Consider the following 23049-nt stretch of genomic DNA (forward strand, 5'->3'; position numbering starts at 1 on the left):
TTCGAGATTTGGTGGACACCCTCCTGTCCACATCTCCCATCCAGATGGTTAATGCTCAAAAGTGTTTTATGGAATAATGAGAATTGTATGGAATAAAGGGATTGATAATTGAGCATTTATACACAGAGTGTTGTTCTTCCTTCAGCCCAAAGATCAAAGAATTGGAAGATTTTAACACATCTTAGTCCTGTACCCACATGAGGCCTAGCCCTGGGGGACAGTCAGGAATTATTGAGTCAAAGTTTGCAGGGCTGAACACTCCTCACAAAAACAAACTGACTGCTGTATGCACCTCTAAAGCCTGGTCTCATCTTACGCATGTATTAATAGTAGCTTGCGACCTAGCCACGTTCCCCCTGGTAGACAACCTATCAGCAAGTAAAAAATAGCTCCTGGCCTGTCTCTTCACAGCTCTGGACACTTTCTCCTGGATATAAAAGTTAATGAGAAAGAAAATTAATTAAAGAGATACTGTATTAACTATTGTGTTTTGTAGTAGTAGTGTATACTCTAACAGAGGGAAGAAATGTAACTGGGGCAATAGAGCAAATACGTTAAAACATGTTCCTTCATTCTCACAAGAGCTCTGTCAACTGAAATCAAACTAAGCAGTTTCATCTCAACTTAAGCCTGAAACAGTCCAACAAATTACTTAACCTTCATAATCAAGCCAACTAAAAATTAACTGAATTTGCAAATGCTGAAGTGACCAGGCCATTATTCTCAGACCAAGCCAGTGGTGAATACAGGGCTGGACCTAGGATTTTGGTGGCCCTAAATAAGATTTTACATATAGCCCCCCCAAAAACATCCAGCACAAACATTAAATCACTCACACTTCTCATAAATAAATGAAGATGAACACATGTAGAAGCCTGTGGTGCCTCAGTAAAGTTCTCAGTTATGTTTGAGGAGGGAGTACATGAGTCTGAAGTTTCAGACGATGTTTCCTCAGCAGTAGTCATGCCAGAAAAAGTAGATGTGCCTTTTACATCAGAAGAAGTTCCAAAAACTTGCCTCTGAAAAGTTTATACATTAGATTATTATTTTTAAATATAGGCAGGAAGTAATTACATAGGTACATTAATTTTTTCTGGTCTATACATTAACACACAACAATTGCAGTTTTTTTAAAATATAGATGCAAATGAACATTGCTAGGATGTTATATCTAGTTAAGTTCAAGTTCACATTTATTTATACAGCACTTTTTAAACAACATCTGTTCACCAAAGTACAGTACAGTCAAACATAACTCCTTGTTTTTTAATGTCTCTGTAAAGCACTTTGAATCACCTTGTTGTTGAATTGTGCTATATAAATAAACTTGCCTTGCCTTACTGACTACTTCGTTAAGTAATGAAAAGGACACTCGCTCGAAATGGTCAAAACCTAGAAGTTAAGTTCTTCTGCTAACCTAGAAGAATTTAAGGGTATTTAAGTGGCATGGTTCTTTTTTCCATTTTTATTTTGAAGGTCAGTGTCTCAGGTTATTGTATTCTGTTTCACTTCCCTCAGTCTCATCAGCTCTGATTTCCCCCAGCTGTGTCTCCCTCCTGTCTCCCATTTCCTGATTGCCCTGTGTGTATTTAAGCCCTGTGTTTTCTGGTGTGAGTGGCTGGTTTGTCTGTGTGGTTCCCCAGCAGCGGTCTACTTCGCCCTGTGGCTTTATTTGTGTCTCAGGGTTTCAGGTTTGTTTATTCTTAGTTTTCCCAGTTTAGGTTTTGTCAGTTCTGTTCTCGCCACACTCGCCTTTTGTTCTATGTCATTCTCCTCAATAAAGCTCACTAACATCAGCATTGCCTGCATCTTGGGTCCTTGCCTTGCAAACCGTGACAAGTTAAATTCTTCTTCTAACCTAGAAGAATTTAACTGTGGATCTCAGCTGTTAAATATGTTCAAACACAACCTTTGAACTGTCAACTTCACTCAGAGTCAATAAATAATATGTATCTTTTTCCTGTCTTATTTTTTTCTAGCTCTAATTTTCTTGTTTGTTTTTTTTTCTGCCCTTGAGCGCCACTCCTAAATATTCTTTTAGGACCCATTTGTGCAATGTTAGGGCAATCAGATTCCATATTGAGATGTAACATTGTGATAGCAGCTCTTCCAATTTTGCCCAACAAATGCTGGGGCAAACCAAAAGTTAGCATCCCAAACCGCAGAAATACTGCAAAGTTGGGAGAATCTCAGGATTTAAAATCTCCTTATTCAAATTACACAGAAATATATACTGTGCTTATTCAGTGTTATGTCCACTCATCAGACAAGGGTTTTAATATAATGGATCTTCATTTATATATAAAAGTACTAAAACTACAGTGTGTGGAGCAAGCAACGCAGACAGTCATGTGGTCAGCCTTTAGTAGTTGAGCCCTAAAACCCCACCCAAAAAACACATAGACTGTTCATGCCATTGGCTGGCCCTGACTAAATACTATGACAAAATGATGTGTTAGACTGTCACAGTTCTTCATAGGTGGTGAAACTGGGAAAGGGTATTTAAGAAAGGGTCTTTTGCAAGTTGGGTAGGGCGTGGAAACAAACCTGATGATCTTATGATGTTTTAAAATAGTTAAGGATGTTCCCTTTTTTCGAGGTTGGATTCTATATGTATGTATATGTTCCCCTTGTTGGTCACTTATTCAAAATTTATATTTTAACCCTGCACAGTTGGAGATGTGTGGAGAGAACATTTTGGAGAGATCATTGTTTAACCCTAACCTGATGCCAGTCATGTACTAATTGGCATACTTAAATACATGCTCAGAATCATCCTAATGAATAAAACTACACCTCTTTTCAAATAGGTCACAATCAATTAATGGTAATAAAAAGACTGACCACTGAACTTACTGAGTGCAGACATTTGGTGTTCTCTTTTTTAGGTTTAAGTTTCTCAAAAATTAGTTTTACCATCACAACTGTTTTTTGACCATGCAAACAATGTGCTGTAGTGGGCAGAAAGACAGCGCAACAAATGCATGTCTGTACATCATCCTACTTCTCACTTAACTGATTAATTTATTGTCTCCACTTGGAGTTTTTTTTGTTTAACAACAGAATGTTTCTCCACTAAATTGTGATCCATAATGTCAGTATAATATCCATCCCTGTTATTATTTGAGCATGCTAGTGTTCACCTTTGGAACTAAGACATTCAAAAGGTACCATATCAACCTATTAGAGCACTTCGCTCTCGCTCTGCAGGCCTACTTGTTGTTCCTAGAGTATTTAAAAGTAGAATGGGAGGCAGAGCCTTCAGTTTTCAGGCTCCTCTTCTGTGGAACCAGCTTCCCATTTGGATTCGAGAGACAGACTCTATCTCTACTTTTAAGATTAGGCTTCAAACTTTCCTTTTTGCTAAAGCATATAGTTAGGGCTGGACCAGGTGACCCTGAATCCTCCGTTAGTTATGCTGCAATAGGTGCAGGCTGCTGGGTTATTCCCATGATGCATTGATTATTACTTCTTTAGTCACCTTTCTCACTCACTGTGTTAGTAGACCTCTCTGCACTGAATCATACTTGTTAGTAATCTCTGTCTCTCCTCCAAAGCATGTCTTTTGTCCTGTCTTCGCCACTCCAACTGGTCGCAGCAGATGGCCCAGCCCCTCCCTGACCCTGGTTCTGCCGGGAGTTTTTCCTTCCCACTGTCGCCAAAGTGCTTGCTCATAGGGGGTCATATAATTGTTGGGTTTTTCTCTGTATCTATTATTGTACGATCTACTGTACCTCACCCTATCATGTGACAAAGTTCAGTTGCCTTTTTTCAAGCTCTCAGATGAAAATCATGTTTCTCATAAGTTTGGGCTGGACATTTTTTTTTTCAAGTCCTGACATTGGTATCATTCTTTTTTCTAGAATGCAGCTGAAAGGCAAATTGTATCTTTTTCACTTGAACTGAACCTTAAGCCAGTTAATGTTTTACAACAAAGCTTTGTGACTTTTAATCCTTTAGCCTATATTATGCAACTTGACCTTTATACTCCCGTACAACGTAATACAACGTACGTAATACATCCCCACAAACACTCACATCAGAGCTGAGATCCTAAACCTCTAAAACCCTTTCTGAACCTCTAATAATTTCTAATAATATCAGAACTTATCTGAGATCATAAAGGATAATAAATCCACGATGTATTTGTGAGAGGACCAAAATACAGAGGATGAAAAAAATCCCTCAAATTACAAATTAATTTAAAAAAAATTGCAAGTTCAGATTCACAATTGTGTTTATAACCAGGTTTTTCAACAAACTGGTATACAGTGGCTTGCAAAAGTATTTGGCCTCCTTGAACTTTCCCACATTTTGTCACATTTCAGCCACAAACATGAATCAATTTTATTGGAATTCCACGTGAAAGACCAACACAACGTGGTGTAGACGTGAGAAGTGGAACGAAAATCATACATGATTCCAAACATTTGTTACAAATAAATAACTGCAAAGTGGGGTGTGCGCAATTATTCAGCCCCCTGAGTCAATACTTTGTAGAACCACCTTTTGCTGCAATTACAGCTGCCAGTCTTTTAGGGTCTGTCTCTACCAGCTTTGCACATCTAGAGACTGAAATCTTTGCTCATTCTTCTTTGCAAAACAGCTCCAGCTCAGTCAGATTGAATGGACAGCGTTTGTGAACAGCAGTCTTCAGATCTTCAGACAGGACCAGCGCTACCAGGACGTCAATCTTTAAGGACCAGATCGCCAGTGGAAATAACTCACTACTGCTGAAAAATGTGAGTTTTCAGGATGAGGGCAGATACAGGTGATACACCAGCACCACCAGAGGAAACCAAGAGTTGTTCATCCGCCTGACTGTGGACGGTATGAAAAATACACAGAAACTAAACGAAATAAAGCTAACATGACTATACTACTAATAATCATGTTGGTATTTAGAGAAATTAAAGCGCTTATGAAGTCAGCAATGTTTTGATGCATGCTTAACCAGGTAAGTAAATCTCCGAAAGATCCATCTGGACGTAGCGTTTTCAGTGGGATACACTGGTGAGTATCCTCTCTGGTGAATTTGATGTGTCGGTCCACCGAGTTAATGTGGTCCATGAAATGCAGCAGGTGTACCACCCAGGTGTAACACCTGGGTGAAAATAAAACAACCTCTGGCGAAGCAGATGGCACAACACAGAAGAGCTACCTTGTCAGGCCAGGACTCTGTTGTCTATTCACACCTACAGGCCAGTGGACACTCTTTCAAGGATGAGGATGTGCACATCCTGGACAGGGAGGGGGCCTAAGGGTACATCTTTCGCCATCTTACAATGCTGTGATTGCAGCCATTCGCCAGCTCTCTGTGAATGGTACTCATGGACATTGATCAGTGGTTGTTGATCAGTGGTCATGAGAATTTGCACAATTAGGAATAAGGAACTGACCTCCCAGCCCATTGTTCCTTCAGTGGGATGGTTTCAGTCATTATGCAAATGTATGTTTATAAGATTTGTTAAGCTGGTTGTTTTGTTAGGCAGACATTTTAGGTATTTCACAGAAGCCACACGGCTAACGCCACCTGCTCCTCAAACTGGAAGTGCTTCATTCTTCACATGCTTTTAAACTGCTTTCCCGTCCAAGCTGTTAATCTTTTACTAGAAAAGAAAATCTGTGAACCTCAGTGAACATGATTTTTACAAAAACTAATAGACCTAAAAAAAAACACAAAACAAAAACTGCAGCTAACTTGAAAAATACTTTCAGGGCATGTTGCTTGTTTTCTTTACTGGATTTAGTTTTTGGAATATTGTGTTGCTCTGTCTGCTAGTGGACAGAAACATTTAGCTGATAAGATTACATTTCCAGACCATAGTTGATACAGCATTCCTACACTGCTGCAAATATAGATACAGACACCTCAGACAGTTTTAGTGTATGAGAAACTGAAGCAAAAGACACAGCAAAGGGACACCTGCAAATATCTGAGATCTTAAGTTTTAACCCACTCTCATGTTATAATCATGTTTGCTCCCCATCTTCAACGTTGACTAAAACAAAACAGAACAAAGAGAAAAACATGTTGCATTTATGTTGGCCAAATTAAATATTCACCAATGTGACAGTCAAGCATAATAGATCCACTTTGAACTCAGTTGCTCAACAGAGTGTGTCCTCATGCTCGTTGTATTCACTGAGGTTCTCTTTTTTAAATATTATTATGTTTTTTTTTACACTTTGCTGTTGTTAGATAGTGACAGTGAGGATGAGGATGGACAGGAAAGCAGGAAGAGAGAAGGGAAAACATGCAGCAAACGGCCACAGGTCAGCCCAACCCGGGCCACTGCTCTCTGGCCGTACAGCATGTGGTCACCTGCAAACCCACTGAGCTAAAACTTTTCTCTGTTTTTTTTTCAGTTCCAGTCCAAAAAGTTTACATTGAGCAGTCAGGAGAAAGCATCATCTGCAGGTCAGAGGGGATCTCCCCTGAACCTACGCTCACCTGGTTTACAGATCCTGAATCTTCTTCCTCCACTGAGTCAAAACCCCGTGTCCAGCAGAACGGACAACTTTACAGCGTCAGTAGTTCTCTGACACGCTCAGAAATTGATGCTGGTTTAAATTATACCTGCACTGTCAGCACAAGAAAAAGCAGAAGAACAGCAACTTTATTTAAACTCAGTGAGTAACTAAGGAAGAGTCGCAGTAATTGTACAAACTTGTTTGTGTATTTGTCTTATTTTTTGGACTCATTTATTAGAATCACAGTTAATGATCAGATATTTTTAGAAACTGGAATCATTTTTTTTTATGTCACATGTACTTTTCTTTGATATCATTTCAGCTAATGTCACTGGTTCTGAGTCTGAAACAGCAATCCAGTGCTCTGCCTCAAAAAGTCCTGGAACTCGTTTCATCTGGAGATTCGACAACAGTCAGATCATCGTGACTGAGAGTGAAGTCGGGGGATCTTACACGGTTTCAGAGGAGTGGAGGCCGTATGTGAAGAGTGTTTCAGAGACAGGAAGCCTCACACTGCAGAACTTATCTACAGATAAGAAAGGAATATACACGTGTGAACTCATTAATGTTGATGAGACACTAATAACAAGTGTCTCAAGCTGGTAGTGAGTTCAGGAGTCTGATGACTTGGGGGAAAAAGTCATCCCGCAGTCTGGAGGATCGGGCCCCAATGCTGCGATAGCGTCTGCCGGATGGAAGGAGGGAAAAAGGTCTGTGTGAGGGGTGTGATGGGTCACACATGGGTCACAGCGATTTTCCTTTTATTAGCATTCCAGAGACATTGAAGGAGTAGGTCATATATGGGTAGTTTTAAATGACTTTTATTTTGGAAGGTAAAACCTGACTGACTTGATATTATCATAGGGTGACCATATTTTGATTCCCAAAAAAGAGGACACTTGGCTCAGTCATGAAGAACTTGCTTAAATAAACATTTTTAACATATATAAACAATGCCTTCTCTGTGCAGTTAATAAATTCTGAAATAAAAACATGTCAAATAGGCTTTTACAAGTCTACAAGTGCAAAAAAATAATAACTTAAAAGCCTATGGAATTAAATAACAGTACAGAAATAATGCCTCATCTGCATAAGAAAAATTACCAGTACTGGGTCGGTACGAGGGAAATTTATTTTGCAGTTCGTCTGAAAAGATGCACTTACACTTTGGGCTCTTTTAAACATCATTAGGCTTTCTGTCGGACTATATGAAAACCAGGACATTTTTTTAACAATCTCGAAAATCCCCCCGGACGCCCCGGACGGAACGTGAAAAGCGGACAAGTGGGAAAAGAGGACGGCCGGTCACCCTATATTTGCATGATAACACTGTGATGGCCTATACTGTTGATCGAGAGTGAAATGATTATATAGAGTGAATTTTCCGTTTAATAACTCATAGAAAGAGTAGAGGAATTTTAACGAGCTTTTATTTTGAAATCAAGTTTTAAGACCTTTATTTTGAAATCAAGTTTCGACCTTGCCATAATAGGTATTGTAGGCTGGCTTGACACCAGTGACTGCTCCAGAATTTCTCTCCAGTTCCCAGTAGCGTGCTGAAATCAAGCTTCAAAGAATGACTGTCTTCAGATTTCTTGTAGTTTTGGTGGTCTTTCATCTGAACTTTGTATGGAACATTGCCAGAGGGGGTAAGTGAGGATTCTAGAGTTTTCTAACCTTTTCCAGTCTAAACATTGACTTCAGATCTGTTAATATTAGTCTGTTATGTTGGCATGTTAAAAAAATAGCCACAAAAAGCAGGAATATCAGAAAACTAATTCACTAATTTATCTTTGTTTTCACACTTACTCCAAGGACATGTAGTGTTTGTTATGTACCAAGGTTTCTGGTTTTTAGTTTATTTCTTTAGTTTATGTGGTTGAACCTTTTTCTATATATAAATAAATATATGAAGTGCTGTTAGGTTTTCAGGGTGTTAGGAAATCAAGCAACCATTCATCTGGAAGAAAGAAGCCTGAAAGAGCAGGAAGAAAATATGTTTAAATATTCCCTTCCTTTCTTTCTATGTGATTACACAGATTGACAGAAGAATAACACGTTCTAAAATAGGCCAGCTGAGTACTGAGAAGCTAATTGTTTATTTGAAAAAACAATGTATACTAACTTTTACTATAATGGCAAAAACAGATTGCTTATTACCAGCGCATACCTTCATTCTTACAAGTGGACTTTAGTTCAGTGCGAAGTGCACATGACTAACTCTGGAATCTTACCAAGCTGGCTCATTTAGCACAATGAATTCTTTCAGTTTCAAATAACAAAACTAAACACAACACATAAATAACGTTTTTACATTTCTGTTTTACCGCCTGGACCTAAGTTTCTTATATAGGTAATATAGGTAAATTACTTACCTATATTTATCAATTTTAACACTCTACTCACTTCTAGTGGTTATTTACTGTTTATTTTGACGATGGATCAAAGAAAGATATAATTTAAACACAATCTTCTTTCAAGTTTAGTGTTAAAGCTAAACTACGTTTTTGTCTCCTCACTTACTGTCAGCTTTTACCAACTCTAAAAATAGAACATTGCTCAGCTACATGGAAACAGATCACCCCTAATAGCTGATTTAGACTTGTGGGGAATCTTTCTAAGCCTTAGCATTCATGCTTTTGCCTGGTGTTTTATATTATCAACAGTACTTAAAAGATCAGCCACAATACGGCAATTATTGCGACTGATCTTTTAAGTAGTTAATAATAATAATAATAATTGATTGCATTTATATAGCACTTTTCTAGGCACCCAAAATGCTTTACAATTCCACTATTCACTCTCACATTCACACACTGGTGGAGGCAGCTACAGTTGTAGCCACAGCTGCCCTGGGGCAGACTGACAGAAGCGAGGCTGCCATATTGCGCCATCGGCCCCTCTGGCCAACACCAGTAGGCGGTAGGTGAAGTGTCTTGCCCAAGGACACAATGACCAGGACAGAGAGTGCAGGTTACAGATGAGCTTCCCAACCCCCTGAACCACGGTCGCCCCCATGACCATTACACAAACTTCCATAGAGGAGCATGGCACAGGCTTCAGTGTATGTTATGTTTTATGGTTTTAGACAGGTTGATGTACCTACTGTGCTGTGTAGATTCAATACAGAAGCATGAATTCTCTCTAAGCTGTTATTTGATCAGTAATTACCTCTCTCTTGACAGCTGCGTGGCATGTGTCTTGATGCATGCTCAATCATACAGGTAAGTAAATCCCCAAAAGTTGATTCCGTTCATCTGAATGTAGCGTTTTCAGTGGGAGAAATGTTTCATCACTCATCTAATTGACTTCTTCAGTCTCAGCTGACTGCAGGTTTTCCCAACTTTATAAATATTACATTTGCACAATGACTGAAACTAGCACCACTGAATGAACAATGGGCTGGGAGGTCAGTTCCTTAATCATTAGTGCAAATTCTCATGACAATTGATCAACAACCACTGCGCTACGTCCAGATGAACAGAATCAACTTTTGGGGATGTGTGACATGTTCAATTTAATTTTCAATTCAATTCATTTTTATTTATATAGTGCCAAATCACAACAACAGTCGCCTCAAGGCGATTGTGTCATACATATTGCTACTGTAGAAATTGTGCAAGTGTACTTCTCTGTATGCTTTTTTTCTTTACTTTCTGTATTTCTATGATAATATAATGTGTTCAGTGCTCTGGTCGGTTGAAGAAGAAACTACAATGTCTGTACACTGGAGCTACAATTTTTACAATGCATAAGAATAACTTGTGTGTGTGTGTTTTTTTTTTCTTTAAATAATCCTTATTTTACTAGATTTGACTGATTCTATTTAAGTAGTGTTATAACCTAAATCCAAGATTTAAAGAGCTAAAAAAGTTGCTAGGATTTTGACTTAGTGAAACTTAGTGAGCTTTGGAACATGTGTTTAAAACTCTCTTTTACTTAAACATAACCAAAAAGAATAAAATTTAAAGCAAACTGCTTAATAGCAAAATATAACAGTGGTCTTGAATAAGAATCAAATTTCATCCTCCAAGAAGGATAGTGTTTGAGCCCCACGTCTTGTTTCTGCCTTTTCTTCTTCTCCTTCTTTCTGACCCCTTGAAGCATATCAAGCACTCTAGAGCAAGGCTTGACTTTTTTTTTTTTTGCTCAGAGTGCCATACTAACGTTGACAAAGTAAACGACAGGCCAGACATTGATCAACTGTATTGAAGCATAAAATGCAGTGCTGCTGAACTGTGTTAAAATTACATTCATTTGTTAAACACAAGTAGACACAAGAGTGTAATCCTGAAAAAAAGAAAACTGTATACAGATACATGTTTACAAAGTTGAATTTGAGTTTTTTGTTCAACAATTACTTGTTGAACTTTAATACCACCGCAGTGCAGGCTTGCAACCCAAAATAAATAAAAACCTAAGCTAATATGATACTATCATCTCTCTACACAGGAAAGGGTAGTGTTTGAGCATACTGTAAAAGAGAAACCTCTGTTAAATAGCATTCCTGATTTGCTGCAGACATTTGCCTAAAAAAAAAATTGACAACTCATTTTCTTTCCATCAAAATAACAAGATAATGTTTTATATTAGAGAATGAGCCCCTCAACACTGATGCAACAAAGCACATGTAACCAGATAAAATGCAACAATACAGCTATACATGTCACAAATGTTGTTTGTCAGGGAGCACATCTAAAAAAAAGACTTAAGTCAATTCTTTTTTCTTTTTTTTAAATTAAATTGAATTACATGATTTCTTTTGACCTGTTGTGTTACAGATAATTCAGTCTCCTGCGAGTTTAGGAAAAACTGCATCTTACCGTGCACATTTAAACCTGGTCCTGAACTAGTCATCCACTGGATTCAGATTCAGACAATAGGAAACATTCAGGTCCATTCTTTCTACCACAACCAAGACCAGCTTGGATACCAGGACCAGCGTTTCAAAGGCAGGACATCAATCTTTAAAGACCAAGTCTCCAGTGGAAATGCTTCACTTCAACTGACAGGAGTGGAATTTCAAGATGAGGGGAGATACAAGTGTTACACCAGTGTCACCAGTGGAAACCAGGAGTCAATTATCAATGTGATTGTAGATGGTATGACAAATACAGAAAACACACACCTTGAAACTTTCCCATAGACACCTGCTGGCTACAAAAAAGGCCACAAACTTAGCACCTCCATCCTGAAAGCTTAGTCTGTATTATACAGACCAAGTGTTCTTCAGTCAGACATTTTAGAGTATTTCTAACATCTCTAACATCATACAGAGCCAAGAGTAGAGCCAAGAGTGTAGAAACAGCTGTTCAAACTGAGCATTTAGCTAACAGGGATTATCTGTACATGCAGTGACTTTAATATATAGAAATTGACTATGAATATCTGGCGTTGTAATAGACAATTATTATTATTATTATTATTATTATTATTATTATTATTATTATTATTATTGAATAACCACAATCACAAGTCATTCACTCAGTATCGTGTGTCCTGCATTCATTCAGGTTGAATTTGATATTTTTGCCTTGGAAATATATTCTTTTTCTTCTTTTAATTTAATTTGTCTTTTTTTTTTCTTCCCAGGTCCAGTCCAGAAAGTAAACATCAACCAGGAAGGAAATATGATCTTCTGCATGTCAGAGGGAATCTACCCAGAACCTAAACTCACTTGGTCCACAGAACCTTCATCACCTTTGGCTCATGTGCCAAATCCACACGTCCAGCGTGATGGGCAACTTTACAGCATCAGTAGTTCTCTGACACACTTAGACAGTGATACTAATATAACCTACAGCTGCACCATCAGCACTCGGAAAAACACAAAGACATCAACTCTGTTTAAACCAAGTAAGTACTAAACAAGATCTGTAGTTAGTTTAAAACTTCATCACATCTTTGGTCTTACTGCTGTGAAATATCTGAATGTGCAGATTTTTCTATGTATTATGGCAAGAGATAACATTCACAGTTTTTCTTTTTGTGTCAGAATCTGACATCAAAATAATTTATTTTCATATTCATCCCTGCTTTGATGATTTCAGCTTCTATCACTTGTCCTGACTCTGAAATTACAATCCCATGCACCGACTCAAATACTCTTGCAACCAATCTCATCTGGAGATTCAACAACAGTCAGCTCATTGTGACACAGATGAAATCCGGAGGAACTTACACAGTTTCAGATAAATGGAAGCAGTACGTGAAGGATGTTTCAAAGACTGGCACGCTCACACTACAGAACTTATCTTCAGATCAGAATGGAATATACACGTGTGAACTGACTAATGCTGACAAGACACTCGTAAAAAACACAGTTCTTCAGATTACAGAAGGTAAGTTCGAGTAAGGACTTGAAGAAAATCACTGCAAGTTATTTTTCATATTTGTTTATGATCTGAATGTGTAAAGCGCTTTGGGGTCCTTAGGGACTAGTAAAGCACTATACAAATACAGGCCATTTACCATTTACCATGATCTGGAAATTCTTCTGTTACTTCCATTAATGAGACTCATCTTGTTTTAGTTGTTATTTAAATGTTTCCACTTTTTTATTACAAGGTTGGAGGCCTAGAATTTCTCACCAGACTGTATAAAACATTCCAGCTCCTGCTGGAAGTGGGAAATTAATTTATAGGTGTTCCTTAAGAACTGTATGCACATAGCTCCACTCTCTTTTACCTGAAGTACTGCACAATAAGCAATTTGTAGTTGGGTTGTTAGGTATACATTAATCGAGTGATATCGATTGTTGGCTGCCTTGGTGCTATTACGTCAGTCACTGATGTGCAGTAAAAAAAGTTTATATATATATTTATATTTATTAAGACACTAATGCTTATTAATTGGACATCAAGAAATCATTTTTGTGGTACTCAGCAGAGTAATGTATTTCTAGATTGCATTAGTCTTGAAAAAACACCTGGGTGATTTCAGTTCTCTCTGGTCCCTACTGATCAATTACATTGCTTAGTGAGAGCGATTGGCTGTGGCCATGTTTCACTGAAAAAAAAATCCATTAAAAAAGAAAAACTATGTAGAGCAGCCTATAGAAGGTTTATAGAGCTTCTGTTGGCAAAGCAAATGTGTTTTTAAAACGTCTTGATGCATTCTCAGTCATCCAGGAAAATAAATCTCCAAAAGTTGATTCTGTTCATCTGGACGTAGCGTTTTCTGGGAGAAACGTTTTGTCACTCACCCAAGTGACTGAAGAGACTGAAGACTGAAGAAGTCACTTGGATGAGTGACGAAACGTTTCTCCCAGAAAACGCTACGTCCAGATGAACAGAATCAACTTTTGGAGACAAATGTGTTTTGCACAAAAACACATTCAGGTCATGAACAGGACAGGTTAAAAAAAATGCCTCAAAATTCCAACAAAAAAGGTTATCATTTTGAATTTGTGTTTTCTGTTGCAGGACAGTCAACTAATGTCATAGGCATTGCTATTGGAGTGCTTGTTGCAGTTTTGGCTTTAGCACTACTAATATTCCTGGTAGTACGTCGTAACAGACACAATAAGGTAAGAAGTACACACCACCACTTATTTTATTCTGTGCTATTCTACTTGTCAACCACCAGCGAGAGTGATAGATGAGGTGAGGAGATAGAAGGAGGAAGAGAGGCAAAGAGTGATTCACAGGCAGAGCGTAGTTTATTTCTCACAGTTTTGTTGCCTTGTGGTTCCAAGCGCTGTCACCAATCTTTGCATTTTATTATTATCTCACAACACTTGTTTAATCAGCTACCATGTCTCCTTTGGACTCAGCAGGAGGAGCAGCAGCAGCACGAGCAGCAGCAACCCTTCAACGGTAATGGTGCCTCCAATCTCTGGTCTCTTCCACAGCATGTCTTTATCCTGTTTCCTTCTGTCACCTTAAAGAATGTGTGTTGTTGTTCTTCAGCCTGGTTCTATGTGCCCCTTTTTAACTTTGAGCACCCGCCCCTTTAAACATCTCTGATGGCCCTGCTCAGTTATATTTAAGATCTGACTTGAAATGCTGACATCAAAATGTCTGCAGTTTTAGAGCCAAAACAATTAAACAATTTAAAAACAATTTACAACATTAAGTGGAAACTGTAAAACTTAAATAACTGTTAATTTATCTAGGATCTAAAGACATCTAAAGATATTTAAATTACTCACTGAAGCACTCTGAGGAGGTTAAAGTCATTTATGGTGACAACAGTTTTTTTTCCCACAGAGTGAAAATGAAACTGGAACATAACATGGAAAATAAACTCTCTGAGGTAATATATTAAACCCTTAAACCCTCAATCAGTAGTGACTTTAAAGTTTTTAAAGTAAGATGCTTTCAAGAAATAACTTTTGGAGGGTATGCCTGTGTTTTTTATAAAATATTTTTCAAGTATTTTAAGTGTTTATGAACTGAATTCTGTTTAATTTCTAATTGCAGGCACTTTTGAGGAGCCAACTACAGTGTTACAGTTACAGACTCCATGTAAATGGTTGCTGCCAGCACCTTGGAACTTTGAAATGATTAACCTATACCAATAACACATAACATTATGACCACCTGCCTAATATTGTGTTGCGCCACCTGCTCCTGCCAAACCAACCCTGACCTGTCGTGGCATGGATTCCTCTAGACCCCGTAGGGTGTGCTGTGGTATCTGGCACCAGGATTTTAGCAAGAGATCATTTAAGTCCTGTAAGCTGTGGGAAGCAGTCTCCATGGAGCTGACTTGTTTGTCCAGCACACCCTGCAGATGATTGATTGGACTGAGATCTGAGGAATTTGGGTTCCGAGTCAATGCTCCTTCCTTGCTCTGTGGAGGGAGCAGGGTGTATGTGTATGTAAAGGGTGTATGTGATCTCCAGCAGCAGGTACCAGCAGGTAGCTGGTATGTGCCAAAATAACACTCACAAGGAAGGCAGGGCCCAAGATTTCCCAGCAAAACATTGTTCAAAGCATCACACTGCCTCCACCAGCTTGCCTTCTTAAAAGTGCATCCTGGTGCTAAGTGTTCCAAATGTAGATAGAAAATGTGATTCATGAACTCATGCCTCCTTCTTCCATTGCTCTGTGATCTAATTCTGATGCTCATGTGGCCATTGTTGTACTTTTGGCAGTGGAAAGGAGGGGTCAACCCGACTGGTCTGCAGCTATGCAGCTCCATATGCACTGAACTGTGATGCACTGTGCACTCTCTCATCCTACTGCCAGTACCATTATCAGACCACATGGGCCAAAAAAACCATAGGCTAATCTTTAGTCCCCACATGCATAAATGAGCTTTGATTGCTCATAACTCTGTCGCTGGTTCATCACTGTTCCTTCTTTGGAGCACTTTTGATAGTTCTTGCTCTACCTCATCTCCTTGAACAAAATGGTATGGAAATATTTTTAACATGAAGAAACACAATGATACACACAGAAACTGAGTGTAACTCATGATGTGTAAGAAACTGCATTTTTGAAGCTGTGTACAATGTGAGCATACATTTTAAACTTTTGGCTTTTGTTTTTATGTTTTAGCTTTTCTGTGAAGCACGTTGTGATTTTTATCTTGAAAGGTGCTATACAGATAAAACCTTACTTATGTACTTACTTATGTAAATAGAAACGGAAGAAATTACATTTTCTTTAATTCTTCTGGAGATTTTAAGAAAATGTAACTTTTTAAAGAAGTTGCAATGAATGAAGTGTCCTTCATGCAACTTTATTGCTGGATACATGTGATTGAATTCAAGTAAGGTACTACAGCTGAATGTATTTTTGATGAAAATGAAGGTGTTTTTTTCTTTGCTGTCTTGAATCAGGGTTTGTAATGTTGCTGCAATATTTTGATAAGGCCGAATGGTTAGAATTTTTACTGTATTCATATCCATGTCCTCATTTTATTAACTGTACAGACAACATTCAGAACCATTGCTGTCATTTGATTTGTTAAGCTTACATATTTGCTATGTATGTAAACTGAGCAGTGAGCAGGTGAGGTGCTACAGTGTATTGCAGCAACAGTATTTGTGCAAGTTTAGGTTTCTTTGTCCTGTCCAAATATGCAAATATGCTGGGTTCCTCCGACATCCAAAGACATGTATGTTAGGTTAACTGGTTACTCTAAATGGATCATAGGTATGAAAGCAAGAGGAATGATTGCCTGGCTAATAATTTTTTATGTAAATATACATCAAGTTGAGAGCATCAATTGCAGATCAAAGCAAAACAGTTCCACTTTTCTGTATTGTTTGTGTATTTTTACTTCTTTTGAATCAATAAGCTGGAAAAAAAATGAAGGTCTTTATTATTGCACTAAAATCCTATTTATTGAAAATGCCTTCATGTGTCTCTGAATATAAAATATTGCCAGCTGTGGTTGTCAGATCTTTACCATAACAATATTCAACACATAAGAAATTAAAGTTGACTGATATATATTTTAGAATCAAAAATTACTTTTGCTTAATTACAAAGGAATAACAGATAAGGTCAACTGTAAAGCAAGACACATTGTTAAATATTGAGAAACCTTTACACATTCAATGTGAAAAACAGATTTAACTGATCAAAGTACTTGGACATTACACAGATAAAGCAGTGTTAAGATCTTGTTTAAAACACAGTGTCTCCACATAAATATGAAGAAAAACCCGTGGTGAAATTAACAAATATGACAAATGTTAACACTTGCCTGGCTGATCGAGAGCAGTAAGTCACAGAGTCCGGAGCCCACTCAGAATATAGGCTAGTCTCACATGCACGTAATGTTCACAAAACTGGAACTTAAACTGTGCGTCATTGAAGTTCTGCTTGAGGACTCCCATGTGTCATCCATGTTTAATATGGGCTGGCATTATGTGGTGTGTAAAAATATGATGCTTACAAAGTTACAAAGTTATGTTAAAACAACCCCACACAAACACAAAAAACATAACTTTTCAGTTTTAAAGTTTTACATATCAGGACATAACAGCAACAACAACAAAAGCAGATTCTAAATATTTATATTTATTCAATAAAAGCTTAGCTAAAATTCAGAGTGTTAAACTGTGTACATCCCTAATGTTTGCATAGAAATTAAGAGCGAAAGTAGCAGCCAGAAATCAAATGTATGCCCATCTGTCAGAGCAACCCGTGACAACAAACCTCAATTGCCTGAAGCAATGAACTGTTGTAAGAAACATGTGCCACAATTCCCGAATGATAATGTGACAGATTGATAGCCCCATAGAAAACTATAAAATGTGGTTTTAAAAACATTTGTTGATGTTAAATAAAGAATGACATGTAATATGTAATGTGTTTTGTTCATCTTAGGTTGTAGTCGAACAGTTTTGGATGACTGTAAAAACTGATTTATTCATTTTTTTTATTTCCACAAATACCTTAGCACCTAAGATATCTACTTTATTCCAGAAGGCTGCATTGTGCTCATTTTTCAAAACATATATTATCCATTTTTTTGTGTTATTATGAAACAAGAATTCTAATAAATTTAATTAATTTATTGCCAGAAGAGTGTCTTGGAGCTGTTGTTTCGGAATTTTCTTGGATTTTCACCATCACATAAAGGCCTATATTTTGTTTGAGTTCAGAACTATACTTAACAGGGTAGCAGACAAAATTACTGGTCATCCTGATCATACTGAGCCTTACTCAGACTTTCTGTCTGATTTCTCAGATCTGATTTAGTGCTCAGTTCTCATACAATAATTAGTGTGGCTGTTTTTAATATCTCTGTAGATTCTGAAAATGGCTCACCACAGTATTTAATCTGTTATTTCACTATATTGGCTTCTTTAAAAATGTGAAAGAATCCACCTAAATACCCTCTGGATCCTTTTCTGGCATAAGGCATTAAACTGAACATTTAACAGTATTCCCTGAAAGCCTTCTTTTGTCTAGTAGTTTCTTAGTAATGATCAGAAGTAATGAAGTATTTAATGTATGAAACTAAAATTCCACAGCACTCATCATGTGTGTGTGTGTGTGTGTGTGTGTGTGTGGGGGGGGGGGGGGGGGGGGGTTAAATTGAAATATTAAGGCAGCATGAATAAGTAACAAACAGGAAACATAAATACAAACTCAAGAAAGGCACACACTGGAGAGCAAAGTGCTTGGAAGTAGTGCAATGGACTTGATCCAAGTACAGAGTCCCAGTGTGAGTGGACTGAGTGATGAGGCTTACTCAGATCATGGCTCCGATTGGTGAGGTGGGTGGACAGGGGTGGGGTGTGGGGGGATAGTGTTTGTTAACAGTCTGTGTGGCCCTGGGAAAGAAGCTTTTTGTGAGTCTGGAGTTGTGGGACCTGATTCACCTGATCCATCTCAGATGTACTGAGACACTATGCACTCACTATCCGTCTGACTAGAGACGTGAGTGCTATAGGTGTGCAGTAATTAAGGCTGTCTATACCAGTCTTTTTGGGGATGGAAATAATGGTGGCCTGCATAAAGGTGGAAATGGTAGCATGAGTCAAGTAGAGGTTCAACAGCCTGGTGAGGATGCCTGTCAGTTGGTCCACCACAGCCCTTGGGAAGTCGCTGGGTGCCGGGAGCTCTTGCCCATAGATGTGAATGTGAGTGTAGAAGGTTGTCTGTCTCTCTGTGTTAGCTCTGTCCGGGTGTACCTTGCCTCTTGCCCTATGACAGGTGAGATAGGCTCCAGCCCCCTGCCCTCCTGTGACCCGGAATTGCATAAGCAGAAGAGAATGGATGGATGATTTTATGGTATGTTATTGTTGCCATTTGACAGTATTTCACAATAATTTTTACAGATTTTTTTTTTTGCAGTGTAGATAAAATGTTTAAAATGTATAGAATAAAGTGGTGTATAAATTAATGATTAAATGTAACTTCAGTAAGATTAAAGTGTATTTCTGCATCTCCCTGTTATTCTATGAACAATGCCAGTGTTGTTGTCTTGATGCATGCTCAATCATCCAGGTAAGTAAATCGCAAAAGTTGATTCTGTTCATCTGGACGTAGCGTTTTGTGGGAGAAACGTTTTGTCACTCAGTCACATAACTTCTTCAGTCTCAGCTGACTGCGGGTTTCCCCAATCTTATAACAGTACATTTGCATAATGACTGAAACCAGCCCAGTGAAGGAACTTAGTCATAAGTTATGGGCTGGGAGGTCAGTTACCCTGTTTGTGTCAGGGGTGAACCAGTTTTTGGCACAGCATTTTTTTGGCATTTAAAAGCCACAGAGACACTGTGTTTGGAAATACATGTGTCTCAACTTTTCCGATACTCCTGACACATACGGGATCACCCTTATGACCTCACAGCACATTGTTCATTCAGTGGTGCTGGTTTCAGTCATTGTGCAATGTACTGTTTACAAATTGGGAAAACCTGCAGTCAACTGAGACTGAAGAAAAACACTTGGATGAATGAAAAAAGTTTCTTCCACTGAAAATGCTACATCCAGACAAACAGAATCACCAGTGTAGTTACAACTTTTTCCCATTTTCTATTCGTACAATCGTGGCTCAAGAGTTGGGAGTTCACCTTGTAATCGGAAGGTTGCCGGTTCGAGCCCCAGCTTGGACAGTCTCGGTCGTTGTGTCCTTGGGCAAGACACTTCACCCGTTGCCAACTGGTGGTGGTCAGAGGGCCCGGTGGCGCAAGTGTCCGGCCCCACCCTGGGGCTCTGTCAGTGCGCCCCAGGGTGGCTGTGGCTACAGTGTAGCTTGCCATCAGCAGTGTGTGAATGGGTGGATGACTGGTTGTGTAAAGTGCTCTGGGGTCCTTAGGGACTAGTAAAGCGCCATTTACAAATTAGTATGCCATTTATATCACACTCCACTAATCTCAGTTGTTCACTAAAAGACAGATTTAAAGAAAGGCCTCTTCCTCATTCATTTAGACAGAAACTTGAAAAAATTGAAATCACTGCTCATTTACCAAGATGGTTGCTTAATGGTGAAATGTGCATGGCTGGATCAAAATTTATTATCTAGAAAATGTAGCTTTGGTGTTTTTAAGATTGTCAAAAGCCTATACTTTTGGGCCTTATCATAACCAAGACGTGAGTTCACACAAAACTAAATTCCTGACAGCAAGAGGTCTTTCCCTGGTAAGGGTGGGGTGTTTGTATTGTTCCTTATCTTTTTCTTTCTTCTTTTTAATCTCTTGAAGCATATGACAAACCCAGAGCAGGGCAGGCCAACTAGATAAAATAAGTGAAAGGCCACACATTAAGTAACTGGACTGACACTTGATGCTAATGGTCGTGAACTGGGTTAAAACTAGACAAGTTTCTAGTAACTATTAGGCCAACCTCTTTTTGTCACAAGTTAAATAGCAGCAATGCTTGTTGCAAACCTTTGCCTCAAGGTTAAATAACAGATTTCACAGTGCATAAAATGGACTGAAAGTGGATCAATGAAATATATATATATATATATATATATATATATATATATATATATATATATATATATATATATATATCAGAATCAGAATCAGAATCAGAATACTTTATTGATCCCTGGGGGAAATTATTTTTTGTTACAGTGCTCCATTTTAAACCAACATTAAGACAAGACAGACAATACGCTAACTAAGAATAGTACAATATATAATGTGTATATATATATATATACATATATATATATATACACCCAGCACGCCCTTGCGGGCCCTTGCGGGCGGTTTATCCTTCAAGCTCGGGTCCTCTACCAGAGGCCTGGGAGCTTGAGGGTCCTGCGCAGTATCTTAGCTGTTCCCAGGACTGCGCTCTTCTGGACAGAGATCTCTGATGTTATTCCCGGGATCTGCTGGAGCCACTCGCCTAGCTTGGGAGTCACCGCACCTAGTGCTCCGATTACCACGGGGACCACCGTTACCTTCACCCTCCACATCCTCTCGAGCTCTTCTCTGAGCCCTTGGTATTTCTCCAGCTTCTCGTGTTCTTTCTTCCTGATATTGCTGTCATTCGGAACCGCTACATCGATCACTACGGCCGTCTTCTTCTGTTTGTCTACCACCACTATGTCCGGTTGGTTAGCCACCACCATTTTGTCCGTCTGTATCTGGAAGTCCCACAGGATCTTAGCTCGGTCATTCTCCACCACCCTTGGGGGCATCTCCCATTTTGACCTCGGGACTTCCAGATTATACTCGGCACAGATGTTCCTGTACACTATGCTGGCCACTTGGTTATGGCGTTCCATGTATGCCTTGCCTGCTAGCATCTTGCACCCTGCTGTTATGTGCTGGATTGTCTCTGGGGCATCTTTACACAGCCTGCACCTGGGGTCTTGCCTGGTGTGATAGACCCCAGCCTCTATGGATCTTGTGCTCAGAGCTTGTTCTTGTGCTGCCATGATTAGTGCCTCTGTGCTGTCTTTCAGTCCAGCTTTGTCCAGCCACTGGTAGGATTTCTGGATATCAGCCACCTCCTCTATCTGCCGGTGGTACATACCGTGCAGGGGCCTGTCCTTCCATGATGGTTCCTCGTCTCCCTCCTCTTTCTTGGGTTTCTGCTGCCTGAGGTATTCACTGAGCACTCGGTCAGTTGGGGCCATCTTCCCAATGTATTCTTGGATGTTCGTTGTCTCATCCTGGACTGTGGTGCTGACACTCACCAGTCCCCGGCCCCCTTCCTTCCGCTTAGCGTACAGCCTCAGGGTGCTGGACTTGGGGTGAAACCCTCCATGCATGGTAAGGAGCTTTCTTGTCTTTATGTCAGTGGCTTCTATCTCCTCCTTTGGCCAGCCTATTATCCCAGCAGGGTACCTGATCACGGGCAGGGCGTACGTGTTGATGGCCCGGATCTTGTTCTTACCATTCAGCTGACTCCTCAGGACTTGCCTGACCCTCTGCAGGTACTTGGTGGTTGCAACTTTTCTAGCGGCCTCTTCATGGTTCCCATTCGCCTGCAGGATCCCGAGGTACTTGTAACTGTCCCCTATGTCTGCAATGTTGCCTTCTGGTAGTTCAATCCCCTTTTTATTTATTTTTATTTTATTTATTTATTATATAAAAAAAAAAAACACCCAGCACGCCCCTGCGGGCGGTTTATCCTTCAAGCTCGGGTCCTCTACCAGAGGCCTGGGAGCTTGAGGGTCCTGCGCAGTATCTTAGCTGTTCCCAGGACTGCGCTCTTCTGGACAGAGATCTCCGATGTTGTTCCCGGGATCTGCTGGAGCCACTCGCCTAGCTTGGGAGTCACCGCACCTAGTGCTCCGATTACCACGGGGACCACCATTACCTTCACCCTCCACATCCTCTCGAGCTCTTCTCTGAGCCCTTGGTATTTCTCCAGCTTCTCGTGTTCCTTCTTCCTGATATTGCTGTCATTCGGAACCGCTACATCGATCACTACGGCCGTCTTCTTCTGTTTGTCTACCACCACTATGTCCGGTTGGTTAGCCACCACCATTTTGTCCGTCTGTATCTGGAAGTCCCACAGGATCTTAGCTCGGTCATTCTCCACCACCCTTGGGGGCATCTCCCATTTTGACCTCGGGACTTCCAGGTTATACTCGGCACAGATGTTCCTGTACACTATGCCAGCCACTTGGTTATGGCGTTCCATGTATGCCTTGCCTGCTAGCATCTTGCACCCTGCTGTTATGTGCTGGATTGTCTCT

At 39.5% G+C, this 23049-nt stretch overlaps 1 protein-coding gene and 1 long non-coding RNA gene across 13 annotated transcripts; both read left to right on the forward strand.

Annotated features, from left to right (window-relative positions):
* The first annotated feature begins 4666 nt into the window (after positions 1-4666).
* LOC113029443 (uncharacterized) lies at positions 4667-7063 on the forward strand. Its single transcript, XR_003273420.2, has 3 exons — positions 4667-4830; positions 6370-6633; positions 6797-7063. It is a non-coding gene; the product is annotated as an uncharacterized LOC113029443 (long non-coding RNA).
* Positions 7064-7986: 923 nt separating this feature from the next.
* Positions 7987-16779, forward strand: LOC145430990 (programmed cell death 1 ligand 1-like). 12 transcript variants are annotated; one of them, XM_080306205.1, is made up of 8 exons: positions 7987-8123; positions 11256-11576; positions 12067-12330; positions 12525-12815; positions 13899-14002; positions 14225-14313; positions 14685-14730; positions 14898-16779. In XM_080306205.1, coding segments are annotated over exons 1-7 (1143 nt in total). In that variant the 5' UTR covers positions 7987-8050; the 3' UTR covers positions 14686-14730; positions 14898-16779. The 12 variants fall into 12 exon arrangements, 9 of the variants coding, with proteins under 9 accessions (XP_080162331.1, XP_080162332.1, XP_080162333.1 ...); XM_080306206.1 differs by having other exon boundaries at positions 14225-14297; XM_080306207.1 differs by having other exon boundaries at positions 14225-14291.
* Positions 16780-23049: the final 6270 nt, after the last annotated feature.

Source organism: Astatotilapia calliptera, chromosome 9 (genome assembly GCF_964374335.1).
Source record: "Astatotilapia calliptera chromosome 9, fAstCal68.1, whole genome shotgun sequence".
Taxonomy (NCBI): Eukaryota; Metazoa; Chordata; class Actinopteri; order Cichliformes; family Cichlidae; genus Astatotilapia; species Astatotilapia calliptera.